Source organism: Benincasa hispida, chromosome 1, assembly GCF_009727055.1.
Source record: "Benincasa hispida cultivar B227 chromosome 1, ASM972705v1, whole genome shotgun sequence".
Taxonomy (NCBI): domain Eukaryota; kingdom Viridiplantae; phylum Streptophyta; class Magnoliopsida; order Cucurbitales; family Cucurbitaceae; genus Benincasa; species Benincasa hispida.
The window spans coordinates 1,966,809-1,990,548 of record NC_052349.1 but is presented as its reverse complement, the minus strand read 5'-3'; the positions used below and the strand labels follow the sequence as shown (position 1 = coordinate 1,990,548).

Here is a 23,740-nt window from a genome sequence, read left to right as displayed (position 1 = left end):
AAGCTCTATAGACATTATTGCATTCATCGCATGCGTCCTAAAAATAGGAGTCATCGCATTTGCATTGGAAAATGAATTCGGTCGCATGAGTGTAGCATGATCGCATAGCTTGAACGCATTCTCTGGAAACGCTAGCTAAAGACCTTCTCAACCCTTCCGCCGCATACTCAGTGTATCTGTCGCATAATTACTCCTTTCTATAATCCGTCGCATACTTTTTATACCTTAAACAACAAACCAACCAAACCATTAATTTAATTGTTACCGCAAAGTGATTGGAAATTATCATCGCATATTGTCTTCCTTAGTCCCTATGTTCGACCCTGGGCTTATTAGGCAACTTAGTAGGATTTATACTTGGGTCTTACTGAGAAAACTTGTTTGCACAACGCATATTCCACCACCGCATTCTACTCCATTATTTCATCGCATAACAACACTCATCAAGTTTTTGGCACCGTTGTCGGGGACTTCGGCAATACATTGTGCTAATGATATTTTTTTTTATTTTCTTTGCAGCTTTCAATCTCTGGTGAATTACGACCCAGAGATTGAAAGAACGTTCTGACGAAGATTGAGAACCAACGGCCAACAACAACCAGACAGAACTCTAAGAATGGCTGAACAACCGGAAGATAGGGTCGCAAACGCAAATAATATAATGGCCAACCCCATCCTCCTGGCGAATGACCGCAATAGACCCATTCGAGACATGCGTCGCCCAACCTATATGATTTCTCCCTAGGAATCATGAGGCTGGCGCTGAACAGATCGAGGTTTGAAATGAAACCGGTTATGTTGCAGATGATCAAAACGACCGGACAATTTGGTGGAAGGCGTGGCGAGGATCCGTACGCCCATCTCCAGAGCTTTACCGAGGAGGTTCGACTAATGTTGTTCCCATTTTCCTTATGCAATCAAGCAAGGAAGTGGGCTTATTCTCTCGAACCCGGGGAGATAACATCGTGGGAACAAGTGGTGGAAAAGTTCGTGAAGAAATACTTCCTTCCAACGGAGAACGCATGAAGAAGGAAGTTAATTACGAATTTTGAACAAGATGATGACGAACCGCTCAACGACGCTTTGACGAGGTTTAAGAGGCTGGTAAGAGATTGCTTGTATAACGGCTTACCAGACTGCTTACAGATGGAGATTTTCTACCAAGGATTAAACCTTGCTTCTCAAACGGCTGCCAATACGGCAGCAGCTGGTAGTCTGCTTCATAAAACTTATGGCGAGGCGAAAAATATACTTGATCGCATTTCAAAAAATTATGAGGACTGGAGAGAAAGCGATCAAAGGTTAAGAATTAAAGACAGTGACGCAAACAATGGGGCCATCGCATCCTTTCAGAACCAAATGACTGCGATGATGAGTTTGATACAAGGCATCATAATAAATAGCATGGGAACGCAAAAAAGGCAGGTCAACACAGTTGCTCAAACGACCACAAGTTGTGTCATCTGTGGAGAAGCACACCTGATGGAAGAATGCCCAGGAAATCCGCAGTCAGTATGCTTCATAAAGAATAACCCCTATTCCAATACGTACAACCTCAGATGGAGAAACCACCCCAAATTCGCATGGAAAAATCAGCAACCCAATTTTCAACCAGTGGCACAAAAGGAAGGGCCACCAGGATTTTTCTCGCGAACAAATGGTCAAACGCATAACCAAGCCAGTAGTTCGCAGGCACCGCAATCTTCACCCATAGAGAGCTTGTTGAAGCAGTATATTGAAAAGAATGAATCAGTGCTTCAGAATCAAGCAACGTCCATCCAATATCTCGAAATTTAGCTAGGACAGATTGCGGGCCAACTCAAAAATAGACCGCAAGGAGCATTGCCGAGCTCAACTGAGCTCCCTCACAACTCTAGGGGTATGGGAAAGGAACAATGCTTAGTAGTATCTTTGCTGAGCGAAAAACTGATAGCGGAAGTAGGGGAGGAACCCATCATGACCAACTCGAATGTAGTGACTACTGAGGACCTATTGCAATATGATTCCAAAGAGGCCGAGAAGATGAACCTGGAAGTTGAGTCCACCTTCAAGCCTCTAGAACACGAGATAGAAGAAATCTAGCAACCACCATTGTCGCAAAGATTGAAAAATAAATAGAATGATGAAGGAAAGATCACTACAATAGCAGTAACGCAAAATACGACGATCCCACAAAAAATGTGCGACCCAGGAATCTTCACGATATCATGCTCAATTGGAGAGGTCAACATTAGTCAAGCACTATGCAATCTTGGGGCGAGTATAAACATAATGCCGCTATCAATCTTCAAACGATTGAATATGGGCAAACCCACGCCTACGACGGAGACTCTCTTACTTGCAGAAAGATCCCAAATACATCCTGGGGGAGAGTTGAAAGATTCCGCAATCTCAATTGACAAATTCATCTTGCTAGAAGACTTCATCATTCTGGATTATAAAGCGGACGAAGATGCGTCCATCATATTGGGGCGACCATTCCTCTCGACTGGTCGCGCTCAAATTGATGTGCACAAGGGGGAGATCATGATGAACGTCAATGGGGAAAAGCTCTAGATTAAGGCAATCAAGATCCCAGAAGATCGAGAAAAGAAGAGAAAGTCGCCATAGACGTAAAAAGTCCAAACTGAAATAAGCAGTCCCTACGTTACAATGCAACTCAAACTCATCAGGGATGCAATCCTTTGGAATATTTTTCTTCCTATAAATGCTTCATGAACTTTCATTACCTTGCTTTTATTTGTTATCATATCTTTATATATAAAAAAATGAGATCGTGGTGAACGATCGTAGTAAATGATTTTGTTAACTTTGTTTTGTTATTTGACCCTCTCAATGTTTTCTTTGCAACGAGTGAGGTGAACGATTGCGGAGGCGCTAAAAGAAAGACGAATTACTTTATTCCGTCACCGCAATCGAAGAAAGCAGTTCGCCGCAAAGCAGGATGCATTCACAAATAATGCGGGCGACAACGCAAATTTGGGGGTTGTATCTTTCCCTTACTTTATTTATTCCAAATTTTGCACTATCGCATTGCATTTTAATTTGATCATTTTAGCATCGCATCCTCTTTGGTCGGCGCAATCATCTAACATTGATTAATTTAGTAAGTCACTGCATTATTTCTCTTTGCCAAGTATGAGTTCAATGATGAAATGCATGCCTCTATTTTTTCGTATACACTAAAGTCAACTTAATTTTAGGATAGTCAACTCATGAAATATTTCTAGAAGTTAGTGGTCTGCTAGCTTTCTTTCAAATTGACTTTTTACGAAACTTTCCAAGAGCATCGTATGAATTCTTTCAATCTTTTAGCAATGAGGACATTGCCGCATTTTAAATTTGGGGATGCAATATTCATTTTCGACCTTGCTATTTTTTTGCCAAAAAAAATTTATTATTACATTGCGATCGGATCCTACTCGTAGTTGGATGTCAGCATGACACCCGTGGAGGCAAGCCAAAATGAAGGTAAGAATCGTGATCAATGCATAAATAAATGATCGAAACTCCGCTGCCAAATAACATGAGTTTAGACTGAGAAAGAACGTCGTGCTCGTAGTTGGATGTCCGCATGACACACGTGGGAGCAAGCCAAAACAAAGGCTAGGCACTTGGATCAGTGCAAGGTCATAGAATAAATTAAAAAATAATAAAAGTATATGTATGTCTAAAATGCGCAAGGATAAAAATCATTTGAAAATACCCCAGTGAAAAAGTTTTTTTGAAATAAATCATGCGATGCCCTAGAATTTGGAAAAGTCTTTTTGAAGGTTAAACTTGTGGTCACTAACTTTTAGAAATATTTTAAGAAGAGACCAGGATAAAAATTAAGGAGATTTTGGTGCATAGGATTTGAATAAGGCATCCTTGAGAAATCTAGGAAAGAGAAGGCGGTCGACTTTCTAAAGGAAATCTTTAGCTTATGCTTGAGAACAAGCATTGTTTAAATTTGGGGGTGTGATAACGGGCAGAAATATACGTTATTACAACGCAAAGTTATAAAACAATGCAGGATTGGGATGATAAAAATATACAATATTGCGTCCACAAGCATTAAGTTTACAACATTGTGATCACATGAGTCCATCGCATGAAAACAGCTAACTTATGTATTTTATACAGGAAAATGTGTTGACGCAAGGCAGAAATGCGATCCCGAAGAAATCACCATCTGAGCGCATTAAGAGATTACGGCCGCAAGGCTATGCGACCATTTGCGCTCGCAAAATTCCGCTCGAGAAGGTGGTCGCATAGAGTCGGCACATCAAGGTGGGCATATCTGAGTGAAAGCTTAATAAATCACGATGGGACAAAAAGCTGATGACGGTCGAAGCGGATCTTTCCAATTCATTGTGACAGAATTTTTACATATACATTCGAACATACAGATATGCATTGATAATGCTAAATTACTAGCATTCTTAAAGGATAAAAACAAGAGAATGAGAGAACATACCAGTTGAAGACTTTTCTTCACAAAACTCGCAAACTCGCTCTCTACGTGAACGAACTCCTCTCGCTCTTGCTAGTCCAGCAAGTAATCGCCCAACAACACCTCGGTCGTTTACACGAACAATAGGCAATGGGGACGACACCACCACTCGGAGCCCTCGGTATTTTTGGAGTGAGAATCCAAAGGGTGGGCTTTGATGGAATTGGTAGATGTGAGGAGGAAAGGCTATCGTGTACTACGATCAAGCAAGTGGGAGAAGTGAAAGACTATCATATAGTCGGGTGCTTGATCGTTTAGTGCGAGGTGCACGATCGTGTAATAAAAGCTAAGCGATCGTTTATATGATCATTTAGTTACGCTAAGGCGCTAAGAGATCGTTTATGAAAAGGTAAGCAATCATTTAAAAAAGCGTGGGCGATCGTTTAGGAAAGCGCAGGCGTGGGTATGCGATCTTTTAGTAAGCGGGCGCTACCATATAGGCTCTCAAACACTAAGCGATCAAATGCTAAAACACCGTGAGCTATGCGTGTCTATTGCAAAATGAAAACAATTTTCATTTTATTCTTCAGTTATTAGAACGGAATTGAACTTCCCACTAACATACGAATTCGGAGAAAACCGTGGCCAATTATCTCATAACCGTCTAATTAATAAAATAATAAATATAATCATATTATATTCATAACTTATAGTTTGATATCATATATCAACTATGGTATTTTCTACTCTACTTGATATAAATAATATTTATATCCAATTTTTTCTAAAATAATGTACCTCATACATTTAGTCAATCATATCATATATAATAAACCAGTCCAATTATATCATATATAATCGAATTCCCTCTTGTCAATTCAAGCATTTCAAACTGACCCAAAAACTTATTCTCAACTTGTATCCAAGCTACCAAAGGTACCTTATGGACCTATGGCTCGAAGCTCCAACGGTATGTGAATAGCTGACTAAACTCTTTAGCCACGAGATCCACCATCCGTTAACTATCAGGCATTCCACTAAAGACTGACAGGTGAACTCTTCTTACCACAGATATATTTCTGTGTCCATCGGGTATAACCAATCATGAATACGATAACCCTTCACAGATGCTCGTAAGTATAGCTGAGTCAATTTACCATTTTGCCCCTGTAGTTATATCTCACTTCTTAAGTACCACTGATCCTTTTAATGAACAATACAACATAGTCCAACAATGTGTAAACACCTCTCGGGCCATGAGAAGGTATGTGGCACCACATCATTCAAGCCCTAGAATCAGCCCTTAAGGGAGCTATCTATCTACTTACCCCTACTTCGGGGAAGGAGTGAATTCCATCTTGTGTAACTGAGTTCCCAGCTCCTAAATCAGACGAATCCCCAAAGTGGTAGGTTTGAGTCGGCGGCCTAGCCACTCGCACCCATGCAAATCAAAAGACCGCCCTCAATGGCAAGAGTTCCCAACTCACTCAGAATTGAGGTCATGTTACCTATGGTCATCCTAGTGAAGTGAAGTCTCTGTCATGGACGGTGTTATATAACGAGACGTTAATACTTCATGGTCAGGTCTTATACAAACTCTTTATATAGGACGCCCCTACTCGCATGTCCCCTACATGAATGATCAGGATCAGACCATCTGTGACAAGTCACAACTTTTGTAACTATTCCACAAAGCGGGCCGCATCCGTAGCATTATCAGGATAAGGTTTCCCTCCTATATCCATATACTACAGACCATTTTGGTTATCACTTAAGACATGATCCACTTGTATATCACCACATACATGCTTAAGTTAACTAAGACAACTAGGGATTTTAGTTTATTGGTTTGTGGTAAAGCAAATAAAACATCCAAATGAGCAAAATCAAGAAGTGAAGTAAATATCATATATTATACATCACAAGAATTCGTACAAACTGTTTACAGACTACAAGACTTCGAGACTTTAGGGCATCAACCCCAACACCTTGTTCTCGTTTCCAATCTTCTTATGGAATCGAACTACAATTCCTGGAGTCAGGCGATGAAAATCGGACTTACTGTCAAGAATAATCTTAGGTTCATCAATGGAAATATTCCTCGTCCCTCTAGTGAGTTACTAAGTTCATGGATCATTTGTAATGGAGTTCTTACAACCTGGATTCTTAATTCACTCTCTATTGAAATTTCTGCGAGTATCAATTTTTCTGATTCTGCTAAAGAGATCTAGTATGATCTTCAAGAAAGATATCAACCTAAGAATCGACCGCGTGTTTTTCAGATCAAGCGTGAACTGTCGAACTTAACCTAAAACTAAGACTCTGTCGCTACATATTATGCGAAATTGAAGACTTTGTGGAACGAATTGATTTCATATCATCCTTCTTGTTCTATTGGCAAGTGTACTTATGGAGGAGTTAAAAATTTGCAAACTTATTTTCAAACCGAACATGTTATGACATTTTTCATGGGATTGAATGAATTCTCTGCTCCAATTCGGTCTTAATTGTTGCTAATGGGGCCAGAACCTACTATCAACCGTGCGTTCTCCCTGGTTGTACAAGAAGTTGATCAAAAGGCACTTTACTCATCTCTCAATCTCAATCTGCCATCAACAACTTTTGTTGCTGCTCTTCTTGTGAAAAATAATCCCTCCGTCACTTCACCTTCTAATACCTCGAATAATTCTCGAAGGAATAATCAACACAGAAAGAAAGAGAAACCAATCTGTACTCACTGCAATTTTCAGGGACATATTATGGATCGTTGCTACAAACTCCACAAATATCCTTCTAGTCATAGACTTTATAAATCTCTTGATACACCAGAAAAGACAGAACCTACTGATTCTTTGTCTTCTCTTATTGCTGAGTAATGCCAAGGCTTATTAGCCATAATTCAATCCCACCTAAACAAGACAAAGTCATCCAACACTATGTCAGGATCATCCAATACTAATGCTCATGTATCATGTATTTGTTCTTCTACTGATCTATTTTCTAAGCAATGGATTATTGATCCAGGTGCTTCTACTCACATTTGCTATAATAAGTCCTTGTTTACTACCTTACGGCCCTTTAAAAGAGCCAGTATGTAATGACCCGACCTTTTTTGTATACTGACATGAGCTGTTACTCATAATTACAAATTTAAAACCCAAAACATTTTGATCATTGAAGTAAAATTCATTAAAACAATAAAGATGGTTTTCCAAAATAAACTAGAAAGTCAATAAATAACAAATAAGTAAAAACTTTGTTCGAGCCCCTAAAATATTTACTAAGAAAACATTCAAATATTAAAATATTCTGTCTGACATTAAATTCTAGTTTCAAAATAATCAAATGACCAAAAACATAAACTGAGCGGAAGCGATTTCTTTTGTCCCCATTTGACTCTATCACGAATCTCATCTATCACTTGCCAATCTATTTGTGTCATTGCCTAAAAAACATAAAGGAAGAAAGGGTGAGTATAAAATACTCAATGACCCGCTACTGAGCCCTATAGGTAGCCTATTAAGTAGTTTATCTAGGCATCGGTGTACATCCATCATATTAGTCACAGTGATCCCGAAGGGTCACGTATTAGTCATAAACGTGATCCTAAAGGAACATGGATCAGTCATAGTTTGTATCTCAGAGGTACATAAATCAGTCGTAAACATGAACCCGAAGGAGCATGCATCAGTCATAATGTGTAACCCGAAGGTCTACAAATCAGTCATAGACATGAACTCAAAGGAACATGCTGTGTAACCCGAAGGTCCACAAATCAGTCATAATGTGCACATATACAGTCATATGTGTACACCTGCCCAGATAAGAAAAGCTAACAGAAACCTTATAACTTAGCATACATCAGTTTTCTTATAACTCTTGTGTTATATTTTACCGTTGTTTATCTTAGGGGTAAAATTTCTAGTATATCTTCAATCAACAGTACATTTATCATGGTTAAAACATTATAATCTAATTAGTCAATTCCGTTAAAATCATGTAGTTCAATCAGTCATAATGTATCCGTCCAAACAGTCTAGAATAATCAGTCAAATCAATCTTAACAGTCTCAAGAAACAGTCCAAGTAGTCTTAAGTAAACAATCCAAGTGGTAGGGACGTTTGGTTCGAAGGAGAACTAGTAGAAAGACACTTACCTTGGATTGAAAGTCCAAAATTAATCCAAGAAATCAATCTCCAACTAAAATTTGAATTAACGTTCTGAATGCTTTGTTTGCTCCAAATTCATTCCAAACTAGAATGAAATGGATGGTTGTATTTATAGAGAAAAAATAATCTAATCCTAAATTATTTGAGATTTCATAACTTGAAGTAGTATATAGATAAGATTTCCTTTTTGAATAAGACATTTTCTCTAATTAGGAAATTCATATTTTAATTAATTAGAAAATTCATAACCTAATTGATTTGGGAACTCATATTCTAAATGAATTAGAAATTTCACAATTTCACTAAATTAGAAATTCCATAATCTAATTAATTAAAATTAAATCCAAAATAATCCAAAAATTCCAAATCTCTTATCATATCTTTTTTAATTTTTTTTTTTAATTTTCAAATCTTTATCCAAAATAATCCAAAAATTTCAAATCTCTTTTCAAATTAATCTCAAACCTATTAACTTCTCTAATTAACTTAATTTTGGCTCCAAACCAAAAATAGAGGGAATATACAATCCAATAGTTGAGATAAATTACATCATTCCAAATATTTAGTAAATTCAAAATCACACTTTCCCCCAATTAAATTAATCCAATTTTTCCTTAAATTGAATTAAAATTTCAATTTTTTTACAAATATCTTTTAAATTAATTATTTTGTCTCCCAAATTAAACTTTTAGTCCCAATTTATCAAAATAACGCCTAAATATTTCAAAATAATTTTATGAAAATTACCTGAAAAATTCGGTAGTCTACATTCTTCCCTCCTTCAGAAACTTTCGTCCTTGAAAGTTTTAAATTAAAACAAATATCTACATACTAAACCCTTACCTCGACCTTTCTCTCCAACTGCCTTCACTTAAATTACTCATTTTATCTATATATTTATTTTAAAAACCTCTTTTCCCTTCTCCTTAAAAAAACGTAAATAAAACCCTTAAATCCAAATCCTGTTTGGATTTCAATGCAATATATATGCACAAACTCATATCTCATTCTCAAAATTTCAATTTCTCAAACTTCTACAAAAAAAATAAAATAAATAAATTCAAACTCCAAAATAATCCAAAAATTCCAAATCTCTTATCAAATCTTTTCCAATTTTTTTTTTTTTAATTTTCAAATCTTTATCCAAAATAATAAAAAAAAAATCAAATCTCTTTTCAAATTAATCTCAAACTCATTAACTTCTCTAATTAACTTAATTTTGGCTCCAAACCAAAATAAAGGGAACATACAATGCAATAGTTGAGATAAATTACATCATTCAAAATATTTAATAATTTAAAATCACACTTTCCCCCAAGTAAATTAATCCAATTTTTTTCTTAAATTGAATTAAAATTTCAATTCCTTACAAATATTTTTTAAATTAGTTATATTGCCTCACAAATTAAACTTTTAATCCAAATATATCAAAATAACGCTCAAATATTTCAAGATAATTGAATGAAAATTACCTAAAAAATTTGGGATGTTACACAGTGTTTCTTTACCAAACCAGTCTCAGATTTCTGTTGCTTTTGTTGGCAATATCCAAGTTACTACAGAGACTATATTGAAGAATACCAACATTTCGTTTCAACCTGATTTCCATAAGTTCTTTGACTGCTCGTCTGCCTGTTACAGTTAAACTTTGTGATGATTATTGTGAAATTCAGGACAAGTTCTCTTTGAAAACGATTGGCAAGGCTAAAAAGTGGCAAGGTTTGTATCTACTACAAACTCAGACCAATAAGTCACTGAACTTCTCTATTTTGAATTCTACACTGTCAACTAATTTTGTTTGTTCTTCTACTACTAAGCACTCTGTTTTTACTTGGCATAATCATCTTGGACATCCTTCTTACAAACATCTTAGTTCATTTAAAGACATTTTACATGTTGGTTCTTTCTTGGATACTTGTTGTGATAAGTGTTTGATATGTTCATTAGCTAAACAAAAGCGTTTGTCCTTTCAAAGTCATAATAAACTTGCTGATCACAATTTTGATCTCATACACTATGATGTTTGGGGGCCTTATCATGTTCCTATTCATACTGGATATCGGTATTTCTTAATCATAGTTGATGATTTTTTGCGGTATACTTGGGTCTTTGTAATGAAAAACAAGTCTAATGCTATCTCCATTGTTCCTTGATTTTTTCAACTAGTTGAAACTTAATATGGCCAGTCCATTAAAGTTTTCAGATCTGATAATGCACCAGAGTTAGCATTCACTTAGTATTTTTTCTTCCAAAGGCGTTTTACATCAATTTTCATGTGTTGAAAGGTTTGAATAGAACTCGGTGGTTGAGAGAAAACATCAACATTTATTAAATTTTGTACGAGCTCTTTTGTTTTAGTCCAGATTGCCAATTGCTTTTTGGGGAGAATGTGTGCTTACTACATCCTATTTGATTAACCGAGTCCCATCCAATATTTTATCTTGGCCATTCATTTTTATCGATTAAATGGTAAAAATGTTGATTATGATTCACTTCGGACTTTTGGTTGTCTATGTTTTGCTTCTACCTTATCATCTCACATATCAAAGTTTCATCCAAGAGTTATTGTATCTGTTTTTTTTTTCGATATCCTATAGGAGTGAAAGGCTACCGTTGATAGAAACAAGACGTTTTTTATATCTAGAGATGTTGTTTTCCATAAGACATCTTCCCTTTCCATCAGATTAGCTCTCAAGAAGAAGTCAGTGATTATTTTCCTTACTTGGTTTTACTAGTTCCTTTCAATTTTTCAGGAATTCCCTATGATCAGCTCATCACTCCAACATTTACTGATGTTGCACTTGAGACAAATGATGCAGTTTTTGAGCCTCATGTTAATGATTATGATGATTCTACAAATGAGAACCTTCATTATCCCTCTAATGCCCAAAATGATGACACTTTGAATGAACCTCCTCCCTCCAAACGTTCTACTAGAACAACCAAACAACCATCATAACTTCGTGATTCTCATTGCAATCTATTGTTACAAAGACCTCATGCACAGACCACTGTAGAATGTTTTGTCCTATGACAAGTTGCAGCCTTCCTATAGACACTTTGTGTTAAATGTGTCTGCTACTTATGAACCAACGTTTTACCATCAACCTGCTCCTCATGAACATTAGCACAAGGACATGAGAGATGAACTTCTTGCTATAGAAACTAATAAAATCTGGTCTATAGTTCCTTTACCTAGTGGACAACATTCAATTGGATACAAGTGGATATATAAAAGTCAAGTATAAGGCAGATGGGAGCACTGATCGATATAAGGCTCGTTTGGTAGCTAAAGGATATACACAACAAGAGGGGCTCAATTACATCGAAGCTTTTTCTCCTGTTGCCAAACTTGTAACTGTCAAAGTTCTTCTTACCCTTGCAGTCTCTAAGAATTGGCCCTTGATTAAGCTTGATGTCAATAATGCCTTTTTGCATGGAGATTTAGTTAAAGAGGTTTATATGGACTTGCCATTAGGGTATAAACATAATGTTCACAGTCAGGGGGAGCATTTAGTTTGTCGTTTGCACAAGTCTATTTACGGTTTGAAGCAAGCCTCTAGGCAGTGGTTTGACAAATTCTCAAGTGCTCCAATTCACCTTGGATTTACTCAGTCTAAATTCGATTACTCATTGTTTGTTTACGGTTCTGGAAATTCGTCTATCGCCTTGCTAGTGTATGTAGATGATATAATAGTTACTGGTGCTTCATTACCAATGTTAAATCAGTTGAAAGTGCACCTTCACAGTGCCTTCAAACTAAAAGACTTGAGGTCTCTTAGATATTTTCTAGGTCTGAAGTTAGCAAGATCTTCAAAAGACATTGTTTTGTCACGCAATTATGTTTTACAACTTCTTGAGGACAATGGTCTTCTTGCTTGTAAACCAATTACATTGCCTCTCGACCCAAATTTGAAGCTTAGTTATGAGGTTGGCACTTTTTATTAGATGTTGCGGTGTATCGAAGACTTATTGGACGTCTACCATACTTAACTATCTCGCGCCCTGACATATTTTTTGCTATCCAAAAGCTCAGTCAGGTTGTTGTCAAGCCAAGACAACAACATCTTGATGTTGCCTTATCATTACTTAGATACTTGAAAGCTTCTCCGGGTCAAGGCATATTTTTACAACCTGTTTCCTTCTTCCACTTGAAAGCTTATTCGAATGCTGATTGGGGATCTTGCCTTGACTCAAGGAAGTCTGATTCTGATTTTTGTATACTCTTGGGAGAGTCTATCATACATTGGAAGGCTAAGAAGCAATCCACTATTTCAAGATCCTCTGCAGAAGCTAAATATAGAGCATTGGTAGCTACAACGAGTGACCTATTGTGGATTGATCAGATCCTCAAGGATCTTTCTATTTCCATTGTTCATCCTTCCTTAATATACTGTGATAATGAAACTTTTGTTTATATTGCTGAAAATTCCAATATTCCACGAATGAACTAAACACATAGAAATTGACTGCCACTTCATTCATGATCATGTTGTTCTTGGCACTGTCAAGTTACTTCCAATTCATTCACAACTGTAGCTAGCTAACGTTTTTACCAAGGCCTTACTAGCTTCTTCTTTTCTTTCCTTTATGTCCAAGATGGAAGTTATTGACTTATCTCTTCCATCTTGTGGGTGAGTTTTAGGATTAGTTGGTTATGGTTTGTTATGTATTTTGTTGGGTTGTTTATATCTTGCTTCCCATATGTGTAACTTTCCTCATTGCCTATATAAATGTATTTCATAAATAAATAAAATAAGCAATATTTATTTACTTTTCTTGCTCAATAACATGCATCCTCATTTTAGAAATTAATTATAAATATTCCATTATATAGACATAATAATAATGATAATGACTAAATCAGCTGTAAACATAGTAACAACAACAACAACAATAGCAATAACATTCAAACATTCAATATTCAATACATCATTTCAAATAAAAGTAAACAACTATATACATAACCTTTGAATGATTTGTAGATTTTTTCTTAGAAATAATATCCACTGTAAACAAAATTAAAATAAAATCAATACAAAATTATGAGAAACTTAATTTTCTATTAAATAACAAAAATATATCAACTTACTAAAAGAAAAATGTTGCACCTTACAAGAAAAAAAAACCTTTGAATGATCGTTTATAGAATTTTTCTTCGAAATAATATCCACTGTGAACAAAATAATAATAATAATAAAAATTAGTACAAGGTTATGAGAAACTTAATTTTTTATTAAATAAAAAATATATATCAACTTACCAAAAAAAATGTTGTACTAAAATAAAATAATAATATGAACAGGTGAGGAAGATGGTAGAAATTGAGATGACTGTCGAATTTGGGGGAGAAATATGAAAAAGACGTTAAAAGGATGGTTGTTTGGGGAGAAAATATGAACAATATAGAAGAAAAAAAATGCTTCTCGGGTGTTAGGAGAAAATGGAGGAAGAAGGTAATGGAATTCAAGGAGAAAACGGGTAAAATTTAAGGGGAGAGTGACGTAGAAAACGAAGAAATTCAAAAAGTTCTATCACAGTCAACAAGGTGGTTTGACACACTCTGAATGCGTCTTTTGAACAGACACATTCAAACCGATTTGACATTCCAACTTTTATTATTTTTTTTATTTAATTATTTGAATGCGTCTTTTAAGGATAGACATTCAAGACAACCGATCAAAAAAAAAATAAAATAATGTTGAATGCGTTTCTTGCAAATAAAGACAAAAATACCCTTTTTCTTTAAATAGTTTGAAAACAACCCATATTCTAAAACATCCCCATTTCTCTAATTAATCCTAAGGTATATGTGGAAAAAGCTACCTGATACAATTTTAAAATGTCAAGTTTGAATTAAAATAATAAAAAAATTGTAAAAAAAATGATAAATATAATGAGTTTGTATAAGACCGAACCACGAAATGTTTAGTCTCATTATATAACACCGTTCATAATAGAGACTCACATTTCACCAGGATGACCATAGGTAACGACCTGAATCCCGAGTGAGTTGTGAACTCCTGCCTATGAGAGCGGTCCTTTAATTAGTATGAGTGAGAATGGCCAGATCGCCGACTCAACAAGCCTACCATTTTGGGGATTCGTCTGATTGGGGAGCTAGGAACACAGCTACACAAGATGGAATTCGCTCCTTCCCCAAAGCATGGGTAAGTAGATAAATTGCTCTCTTAAGGGCTGATTCTGGGTCTTGAACATGTGGCACCACACCCTCTCCTGGCCCGAGAAGGGTTTAGTCATAGTGGGACTATGATCTATTATTCATTAGAGGGATCATTGGTACTTAAGGAGTTAGATGTAACTACAGGGGCAAAACAACAATTTGGCCCAGTTGTACTTACGAGCAATTTGTGAAGGATCATCGTACTGTTAATTGGTTATATCCAATGGACAAATATATATGTAGTGTGAAGAGTGCAGCTGTCAATCTTTAGTGGAGTGCCCGACAGTTAACAGATGGTGAATAATGTAATTAAAAAGTTTAATTAATTATTCAGTACCGTTGGAGCTTTAAATTACAGATCCATGAGGTCCCCTTGATAGCTCAAAAGAATTTAGTTGAGAATCAGTTTTTGGATTAATTTGAATTGTTCAAATTAATAGAGGGATTTAAATATATGATATAATTAAATTGTTTCAATTATATATGATATAATTGTCATAATGTATTTGATACATTATAGCTTAATGGGAGGAAATAAATATTTGAATGAGATTCAAATATATTTTCTATGAATGTGATTCATAGTTGTTAAATTTAATATAAATATGATTTATATTAAATGTCATATAATAGAAAAAAGAAACTATAGTTTATATTGTATGTGATACAATATTAAAACTATAGGTTATATCTTATATTTGATATAACATATAATTTAATATAAATATAATATGATAAATTAGTTATCACATTTATTTATATTATATTATTATTATTTGAATAATAAAGGAGGGAGTTACAACTCCCTTCCCCATTTTTTCTCTTCACCCACATTAGTAAGTGGTGGTTATGCTTTTTTATGGCAAATAGGAGAATAAAAGAAATATAGTTTTTCGTTCTCTTCTACTGGAGATTGAGGTTGTTGAACGATAGAGAGTTTTTTACAGAAATGTTCTGTGTTCTTGTGTTCTTAAGAGAATTTTCAATCCACCTTCTCCACCCAACTTTCCCTCAAACCAAAATAGTCAGAGCTTACGACTCCTGGGTTCTCACCATGAGAATACCGAGGACTTCATTGTGGTTGTGTTTGGATTTTCTTCGAGGTTATTTTGAAGAAAGTCTTCAAAAGGATTCATGAATGTTCAAGGGATTTGTGAAGAAAAGATTCTTCAAAGGTAATATTTCTTGAACTTTTTTTTTTTAAAACAACATGCTATAATTTAATTTTAAATGCATATCTGTTGTATGTTTACAGTAAACTTTACATTCGATAATTTATGGAATTTGGTCGATCCGCTTCTGCTCTAAGTTCTCATTACACGAGTTCCTTCACTTCTTCCTTCAACCATTCAATGTGTATTCAACACAACACCAACATTCCACCAAAGCATTTATTTCCAACTAATATTTTACCAATATCGTTCAATAACATTGGTATTAATAGAAGGGAAGGTCACTCTCAGTATTCACTTTCTATTGAACTCCCCACGAAATTCTCCCGTCGTTCTCTCAAAGTGTTCTCTCAGAGTTTCAGTCCAACATCTTCGTTGATCGCTTTCATCGTCAAATTTAGAAATAGAGACAATGTAAGTGATATTCTACAATATTTCTTGTCCCAGACCGCTTTCATAATAAGTTTCGTTTAGCTTTAAATGAACGATCATATAGTAATCTATACACAATCTTTCATTACAATATAAGTGTAGTTTAGCATTACTAGACAATCGTATACTAAGTTATAAACGATCGTGTAATAATTTATAAACGATCATGTAGGCATTTATAAACGATCATGTAGTAATTTATAAATGATGTGTAGTAATTTATAAACGATCATGTAGTAATTTATAAATGATCGTGTAGTAATTTATAAACGATCGTATACTTAGTATTGTATATGCGATCTTATATAAATTTCTGAACGATCATTTATACAGTACTACACGATCGTTTATAAATACTACATGATCATTTATAAATTACTACACAACCGTTTATAACTTAGTATTCGATCGTTTATAACTTAGTATACGATTGTGTGTGTATATATAAACGATTAGTCATAAATTACAATATTTGCTTAAGATTTGCTTATCCCATTGTAGATCAATGACATTCTTCACATCTTTGTACGATTTGGTAGGGATTAGGATGAGTCCGGAAGGAATTATGTTGAAGATCATATGAAAGATCTGAAAGTCAGAAATGATATAACAGTTAGTGAATTAGTGAGTATGATGCATTAACGACTGAATATCGATCTGGATATGTTTGATATACACATCAAATGTTGTTATAATTTATTGGTCTTAGCTCCCCCAATCGACATAATGAAGACCTTAGCTTTCTTTAAGAAGGCAGTGATGCATCTCGGATGTTGTTATTTGTATCGGTGATACCTTGCAAGAGTCATGGAGTACACACAAACAATATGTACCAACATTGCAATACAACCGATCAACCCATTTCAACCAGTCAAAACTTGGGGATGACCAAAGTGAAGCTTGGTTTGGTCACAACAGTGAACTCATATGTATTTCACAGTTCGATACTGAACATGGATATGGACAATCTTCATGACCATAAACTTCTCCAACACCTTACATCCATGTTCCAACCCCACCTGCTCTCGTCCCACCAATTGTGATGCCTTCGGTTCAAATGAATTCCACCATTCCAACCCAACCATGTAGATATACCCAGACCATCAGAGGGCCCATTGTATGACAACCTCATCACAATACCTCATGACTGTCTGAATGACAAGGATATAAAGTTTTGTCAAATTTTCTTTCCGAAATTTGATTTGTCAGTTAAATTCTTTCAATAAAAAAGAACTTTGACTACCGTGTAAAAAAGTCAACAAAGAGCTTGCTAACTGTCTGATGTTCGGTGGAGGAATGCAATTAGAGGGTCCATGTGAAAAAAATGAAAGAAAGTGATTTTTTCAAAGTGATTAAATATCTGAGCGAATATATAAGTTCTCTTAAAATGAGAATGGGTAATCATCAACAAGCAAAAAGTTGAGTTATTGGACACTTAATCAAGTCCAAATACGAACAAGTTGGTCGAACATGTCGCCCGAGGGATATAGTTAAGGACGTCTGACGAGATTATGAAGCGAACATAAGTTACGGGCTGGCTTATCGCGCTAGAGAGTACGGATTGGTGTTCACACGAAGGTCGCCGGAAGAATCATATGCTATTGTTAGGGCATATAGCGAGGCACTTAAGCTTGCAAATCCAAGTACGATATTTGAGGTTGAAGTGGAGGATGGACAATATTTTAAGTATGTTTTCATGGCACTTGGTCTGTGTATCAAGGGTTTTTTGAACTATATCAGCTCAGTAATCATTGTTGATGGGACTCATTTTCATGAGAAATACAAAGGTGTGTTGTTAATAGCAATGTGTATCGATGGCAATAATAACATATATCCTATTGCCTTCAATATTGTAGACGGTGAGAACGATATATCATGGACTTAGTTCATGACTCATTTGAAGGCTTCGACAGGAGACGTTCTGAATTTAATGATTATATCAGATCGTCACATCTCAATTGCAAAGGTTGTTGCAAGTATATTCCCTGATGCATTTCATGCTTTATGTATATACCATATTCAGAACAATTTGGTTGACAAATTCAATAATAAGGACATAATCCCACACTTCTACCTAGGGGCGAAAGCTTATAGAATGTCTGAGTTTTAGATGTATTGGGCTAAGCTCTATCAGTATCCTGGTGTGACGATCTATCTTGAGAAGGTTGGATTACAATGGTGGGCAAGGGTTTATCAAGTCCATTGTACGTATGACAAGATGATGACAAATATAGTAGAATGCCTCAATGGAGTGTTGAAAGATGCATGCATAAACATCGTAACTGATTATGCAATGAGTATTCTTAAGGAATTAAAATTGATGTCTAGAACATATCGTGTTTCCCCGGTGGATATGCATATAATTCATGTGGACGGTGGATATTTAGAGGGGTTGGTTGATCTTCGTTCACGAACATGTACTTGTATGGAGTTTAATTGCATCGAGATCCCGTGCTCCCATGCAATATCTGCAGCAACCCTGAGAAACATTAAGGTTCAAACATTATGTGCAAAATGGTTTACAGTTGAGTGTGTGCTTGCTGCTTATGCCGAACCAATCTTCCCAGTTGGACATAGACAAGAATGCAGCTGAAGACAAGATTTTGAAGATTTTGAACCGATTCTACCACCACAAAAGATAACAAGTGTAAGTTGACATCAAACCGTCAAGATACCTTCTATTAGAGAGGTGCCACGACAAATACATAGGTGTACACGATGTGGTCAGAGATGACATAACAAGAAAACGTATAGACAAATATTGATAACACTTGGCACGATTTTCTAAACGATCCACCTAAGTACGTGCGATCACTTAGTTAAACAATCATTATTTCGTTTAGATAGTATCAAACAATCGTTTAAATTTTCATTAAACGATCGTTTACATTTTCTATACATATTCTTAAACGATCTTGTACATATTCTTAAATGATATTATAGTCAAACATCAATTCTATTACCACAAAAATTTATTTGCCCACAACTAGGCAACATACTATTTCCTATACAATTCCATATTAGCTTGTGTTAAGTTAGCCCTATTAGCACCGGTTACACAGTATTCTACAAATTTAGCACAAAAAAATACCACAGTCAAGAGATTTGCCCTTTTGGAGGGTCCCCTTCAATCTCTTCACTTCCCATTGCCCGTACTTGAATGTCTCATGTTCTTTGTCAAATCCGACAGAAATCAACATTGAAGGTATCGCTCTGGCCACAAGCTTGAGATGACCATTAAGTATGTCGCCATTGATGTAGTTCATCATTGAGTCAAATACAAAAATTGTGCACCTCTCTAAATTGATGGCCAACATAAGCCGGTGTTGTTTGGCCCAAATACGAAGTCAACATCCATCCATGTTGGCTTGTATTCTTCATACGGTCCAAGCACGAAGTCAATAAAGAAGTGAAAGTCCATCTGAAACCTCAAGTGTGCTTCATGTGTTGGGATTGGTGTCTTAATTCTCCCAGAGTCTCGTAGTTTGTAAATTTTGGACACATTGTTATTAATAAAATAAGAGTTATTTATTTGCATTTACTCATATTTAATAAACAAAGCTTCATGGTTATTGTATGTAAACTTAAGCATGTATATGAGATATACAAGTGGATCATGCCTTAAATAATAACCTAAAAGGTCTGTAGTACAAGAATAAATGAGGGATACCTTATCCTGGTGACACTACGGATACGACCCGCTTTGTAGAGATTTGCAAGTGTTGTAAACTGCTACCGATAGCCTAATCTTGACCATTCATTGGGAGATATGCGAGCGGGGGTGTCCCATACAAAGAGTTTGTATAAGACCGAACCATGAGATGATTTGTCTCTTTATATAACACCATTGATACTTGAGACTTACATCTCACCTAAATGACCATAGGTGACATGACCTTAATCCTGAGTGTTTTGGGAACTCCTGTCTTTGAGGGCGGTCCTTTGATTAGTATGGGTGAGAGTGGCCAGATTGCCAACTCAACAAGCCTACCTTTTTGGGGATTTGTCTGATTAAGAAGCTGGGAACTCAGTTACACAAGATGGAATCCTTCCCCGAAGTAGGGGTAAGTAGATAGATTGCTCCCTTAAGGGCTGATTCCGGGTCTTGAACATAGTGGCCACATCCTTTCTTTGGAAGAGAGGACCCAGTCATAGTAGGACTATGACTTATTGTTCATTAGAGAAATCAGTGGTACTTAAGGAGTAAGATGTAACTATAGGGGCAAAATGGTAAATTGGCTTAGCTATACTTAAGAGTGATCTTTGAAGGGTTATCGCACTGTTGGTTGGTTGATATGGACACAAAAATATATATGTGTGAGAAGAGTGCAACTATTGGTCTTTAGTGGAGTGCTTGGTAGTTAACGGATGGTGGATCCCATGATTAAAGAGTTTAGTCAGTTATTTACATACTGTTGAAGTTTCAAGCTACAGGTTCATACAGTCCCATTGGTAGCTTAATGGATTCAAGTTAAGAATCAGTTCTTGAGGTTAGTTTGAAGTGTTCAAATTAACAAGAGGAAATTCAATTATATATGATATAATTGGTGTGATGTATGAAATACATTAAGTGGAGGATTTAATGTAAATATGATTTACATTAAGTGCGATAAAATAGAAAAAGAACTATGGTTTGTATGTTTCATGAGATGAAATATTAAAACTATAGGTTAAAAATATAATATGGTAAGTTGGTGGTTAAAAATATAATATGGTAAGTTGGTTATCATATTTATTTATAATATATTAATTATGTGATAAGTAAATCTTTTTCTCTAGTAACCAATTGAGTGGGAGGTTATCGGTGGTTTTACAGTAACCGTAAGATAAAAAGGAAAAATGTTTTCCTAAAATAATAAAGTTGCCTCATTCAGAAAGAACTCAAGGATAAGTGATAACAGGCAGAAATGCACTTTATCACAGTGCAAAGTCATAAAACAATGCAGGATTGCGATGATAAAAATATACAATATTGTGTCCAAAAGCATTAAGTTCACAATATTGCAATCGCATGCGTCCATCGCATTAAAACAGTTGACTTATGTATTTTTGTGCAGGAAAATGTGTTGACGCAAGGCAGAAATGCGATCCAAAGAAATTAACGTCCGAGTGCATTGAGAGATTGTGTTGACGCAAGACTATGCGATCATTTGCACTCACGAATATCTGCTCAAGAAGGTTACCACATAGAGCCGGCGCATCATGGTGGGCGCATCTGGGTGAAAAGCGTAAGAAATCACAATGGAACAGAAAGCTAATGATGATCGATTTCGAATTAAATTGACAAGCTGTTAACGAACTACTGTAGCAAGTACACTCAACTTTTTGGTGACAAATATTCGGCGCATCAGATAGAGAATTAATGCCATCCCATCAGTGCAATCATAAGAGAGAAGAAGTCTTCCACCCCGAAGCTCTATAAATACCGAAGGCCACCTTCAGTAAAGGAGTTTGTTCAGTTCGATAATTTTCTCCATAGATAGAAGTAGCCTTGTTCATATTTTCTTATACTTAGAAGGTGGAGTGAGAGAAGGGAAGAGACACCGGAAGATTGCCCTGGTCAGCTCAAGAGAGAAACCAGGAGGTGTGGAAAAACAAAGAGAAGGCTGACTCTTGCGCGAGCAAAATTATCTTTTGAGCCGAATAGAGAAGAATAGTGTAAAAGCCTTGGGAAGCAAGAAATTGCTACCAGACTCTTTATTCTTATTCCTCATTGTCATTCTGTATTTCGATTATATATCTATAAAATGGAACTTGCTTATCTACATCTGTTCACTCTCTTTAAAGCACACATGAGTAGCTAAATCTATGGAATGGGTTGAGAAGAACTCAGCTAACATGACCTAGGATCTTCATTGCATGTGATCATCTTGTCTTATGTTGCGCCCAACACCTTTTAGAGCTACTCAAGAGAGAGTCTAAAGAAAGAACCTAAGACTTGAGAGAGCTAGATTAGAATCTAGACTCGAGAGAGCAAGATTAGATCCGCATAACCAAGAGATAGAGACTTAGAGATAAGCTTTGTTTGTCAACATGCATCGCATACACCTTAGAGCTAGGTATGGTATTATGCAGTCGTCTTGTATGTGTGTGTGTCCATTGTCATTGCATAGACAAGAATAGAGGCTTATGTGTAAGTCCTATAGACATCATCGCATATATCGCATGCGTTCTAAACTAGAAGCCGTAGCATTTGCATTGAGAGATGATTTGCTATTGTATGCATGTAATATGACTGCATAACATGAACGCAATCCTAGGAAGTGTTAGCTGAACCCCTTCTCAACCCGTTCCTCCACATATTCATCGCATCTTTCGTAGTATTAACTCTTTTCTTAACTCCGCCACATACATTTTATACAGTAAGCAACAAACCAACCAACTCTTTGATTTATTGTTACCGCGATCTAAAAATTACGACCACATATTATTTTCCTTAGTCCCTGAGTTCGACCCTAGGCTTACCAGGAAACTCAGTAGGATTTATACTTGGGTCCTGTTGAGAAAACTTGTTTGCACAACGCATTTTCCACCAACGCATTCCACTCTATTATTTCATTGCATAAAATAATGCATCAATAAGCTATCAAGTGAAAGTGTTTCACTAAGAAATAGCTGTGTAGAGACTAAACAATCGTGGAGCTTTGACTATACGGTAGTCATTCAGCTGATCGTAGCTAAAGATCATAGTGGCAAGTCTATGCGATAGGCTGTCATTTACTACACGATCGAGCACTTCGTCTATAAGATAAACAACATCCTATCTCCCACTTGTTTGATTGTTTACACGATTGTTGTCCTCCAGTCTCTTCCTCAAGCCAAGATCATACAGAGCCCACAACTCCTAGATTCTCACACCGAGAATACCAAGGTAACCATTGTGGTGGTGTCCTCACTTAGTTTGTGAATCGAGTGTGACTCGATTGGGTTCGAGGAGCTATTGGCTGTTCGTTGTGTTCGTGCTGTTGGTAGCAATCTGTTCATTGCGTTTGTGTTGTTGTGGACGCTTGTAGATTGATCGAGGGATTCGTGAAGAATGGTTATTCAAAGGTATGCATCCTTTATCCCTTGTATCATCTTAAAGAATGCTATAATTTCGTTTTGTGCATGATCTGTTAGTCTCCAATTAGACTGTAATTGTTTTATGTTAAATTCGAATGGAATTTGGAACGATCCTTCCGCTGCTCATGAAAATCCTCGTGATTGTTTTCCTTCATAATGATCCAACCAACCTGCCACTTTGCCACTCTCCATTTCAATACCTCCTAACTGGATCTTACAAGTAATACACTCTGGCTCCATCAAAGCATCCTGGGACAGGTAAGATGTAAATACATGGTTGAGTGAA

General features: G+C 36.0%; 1 protein-coding gene across 1 annotated transcript; it reads left to right on the top strand.

The window, feature by feature from the left end:
- Positions 1 to 18,502: 18,502 nt before the first annotated feature.
- Positions 18,503 to 18,985, top strand: LOC120066975. Its single transcript, XM_039024896.1, has one exon. The coding sequence runs from the start codon at positions 18,503 to 18,505 to the stop codon at positions 18,983 to 18,985; it is 483 nt and encodes a 160-aa protein (XP_038880824.1).
- The last annotated feature ends 4,755 nt before the right edge of the window (positions 18,986 to 23,740 follow it).

Excerpts from the sequence above, each read along its gene's own strand:
- LOC120066975 (XM_039024896.1), top strand. The coding sequence starts at position 18,503 with ATGTATTGGGCTAAGCTCTATCAGTATCCTGGTGTGACGATCTATCTT.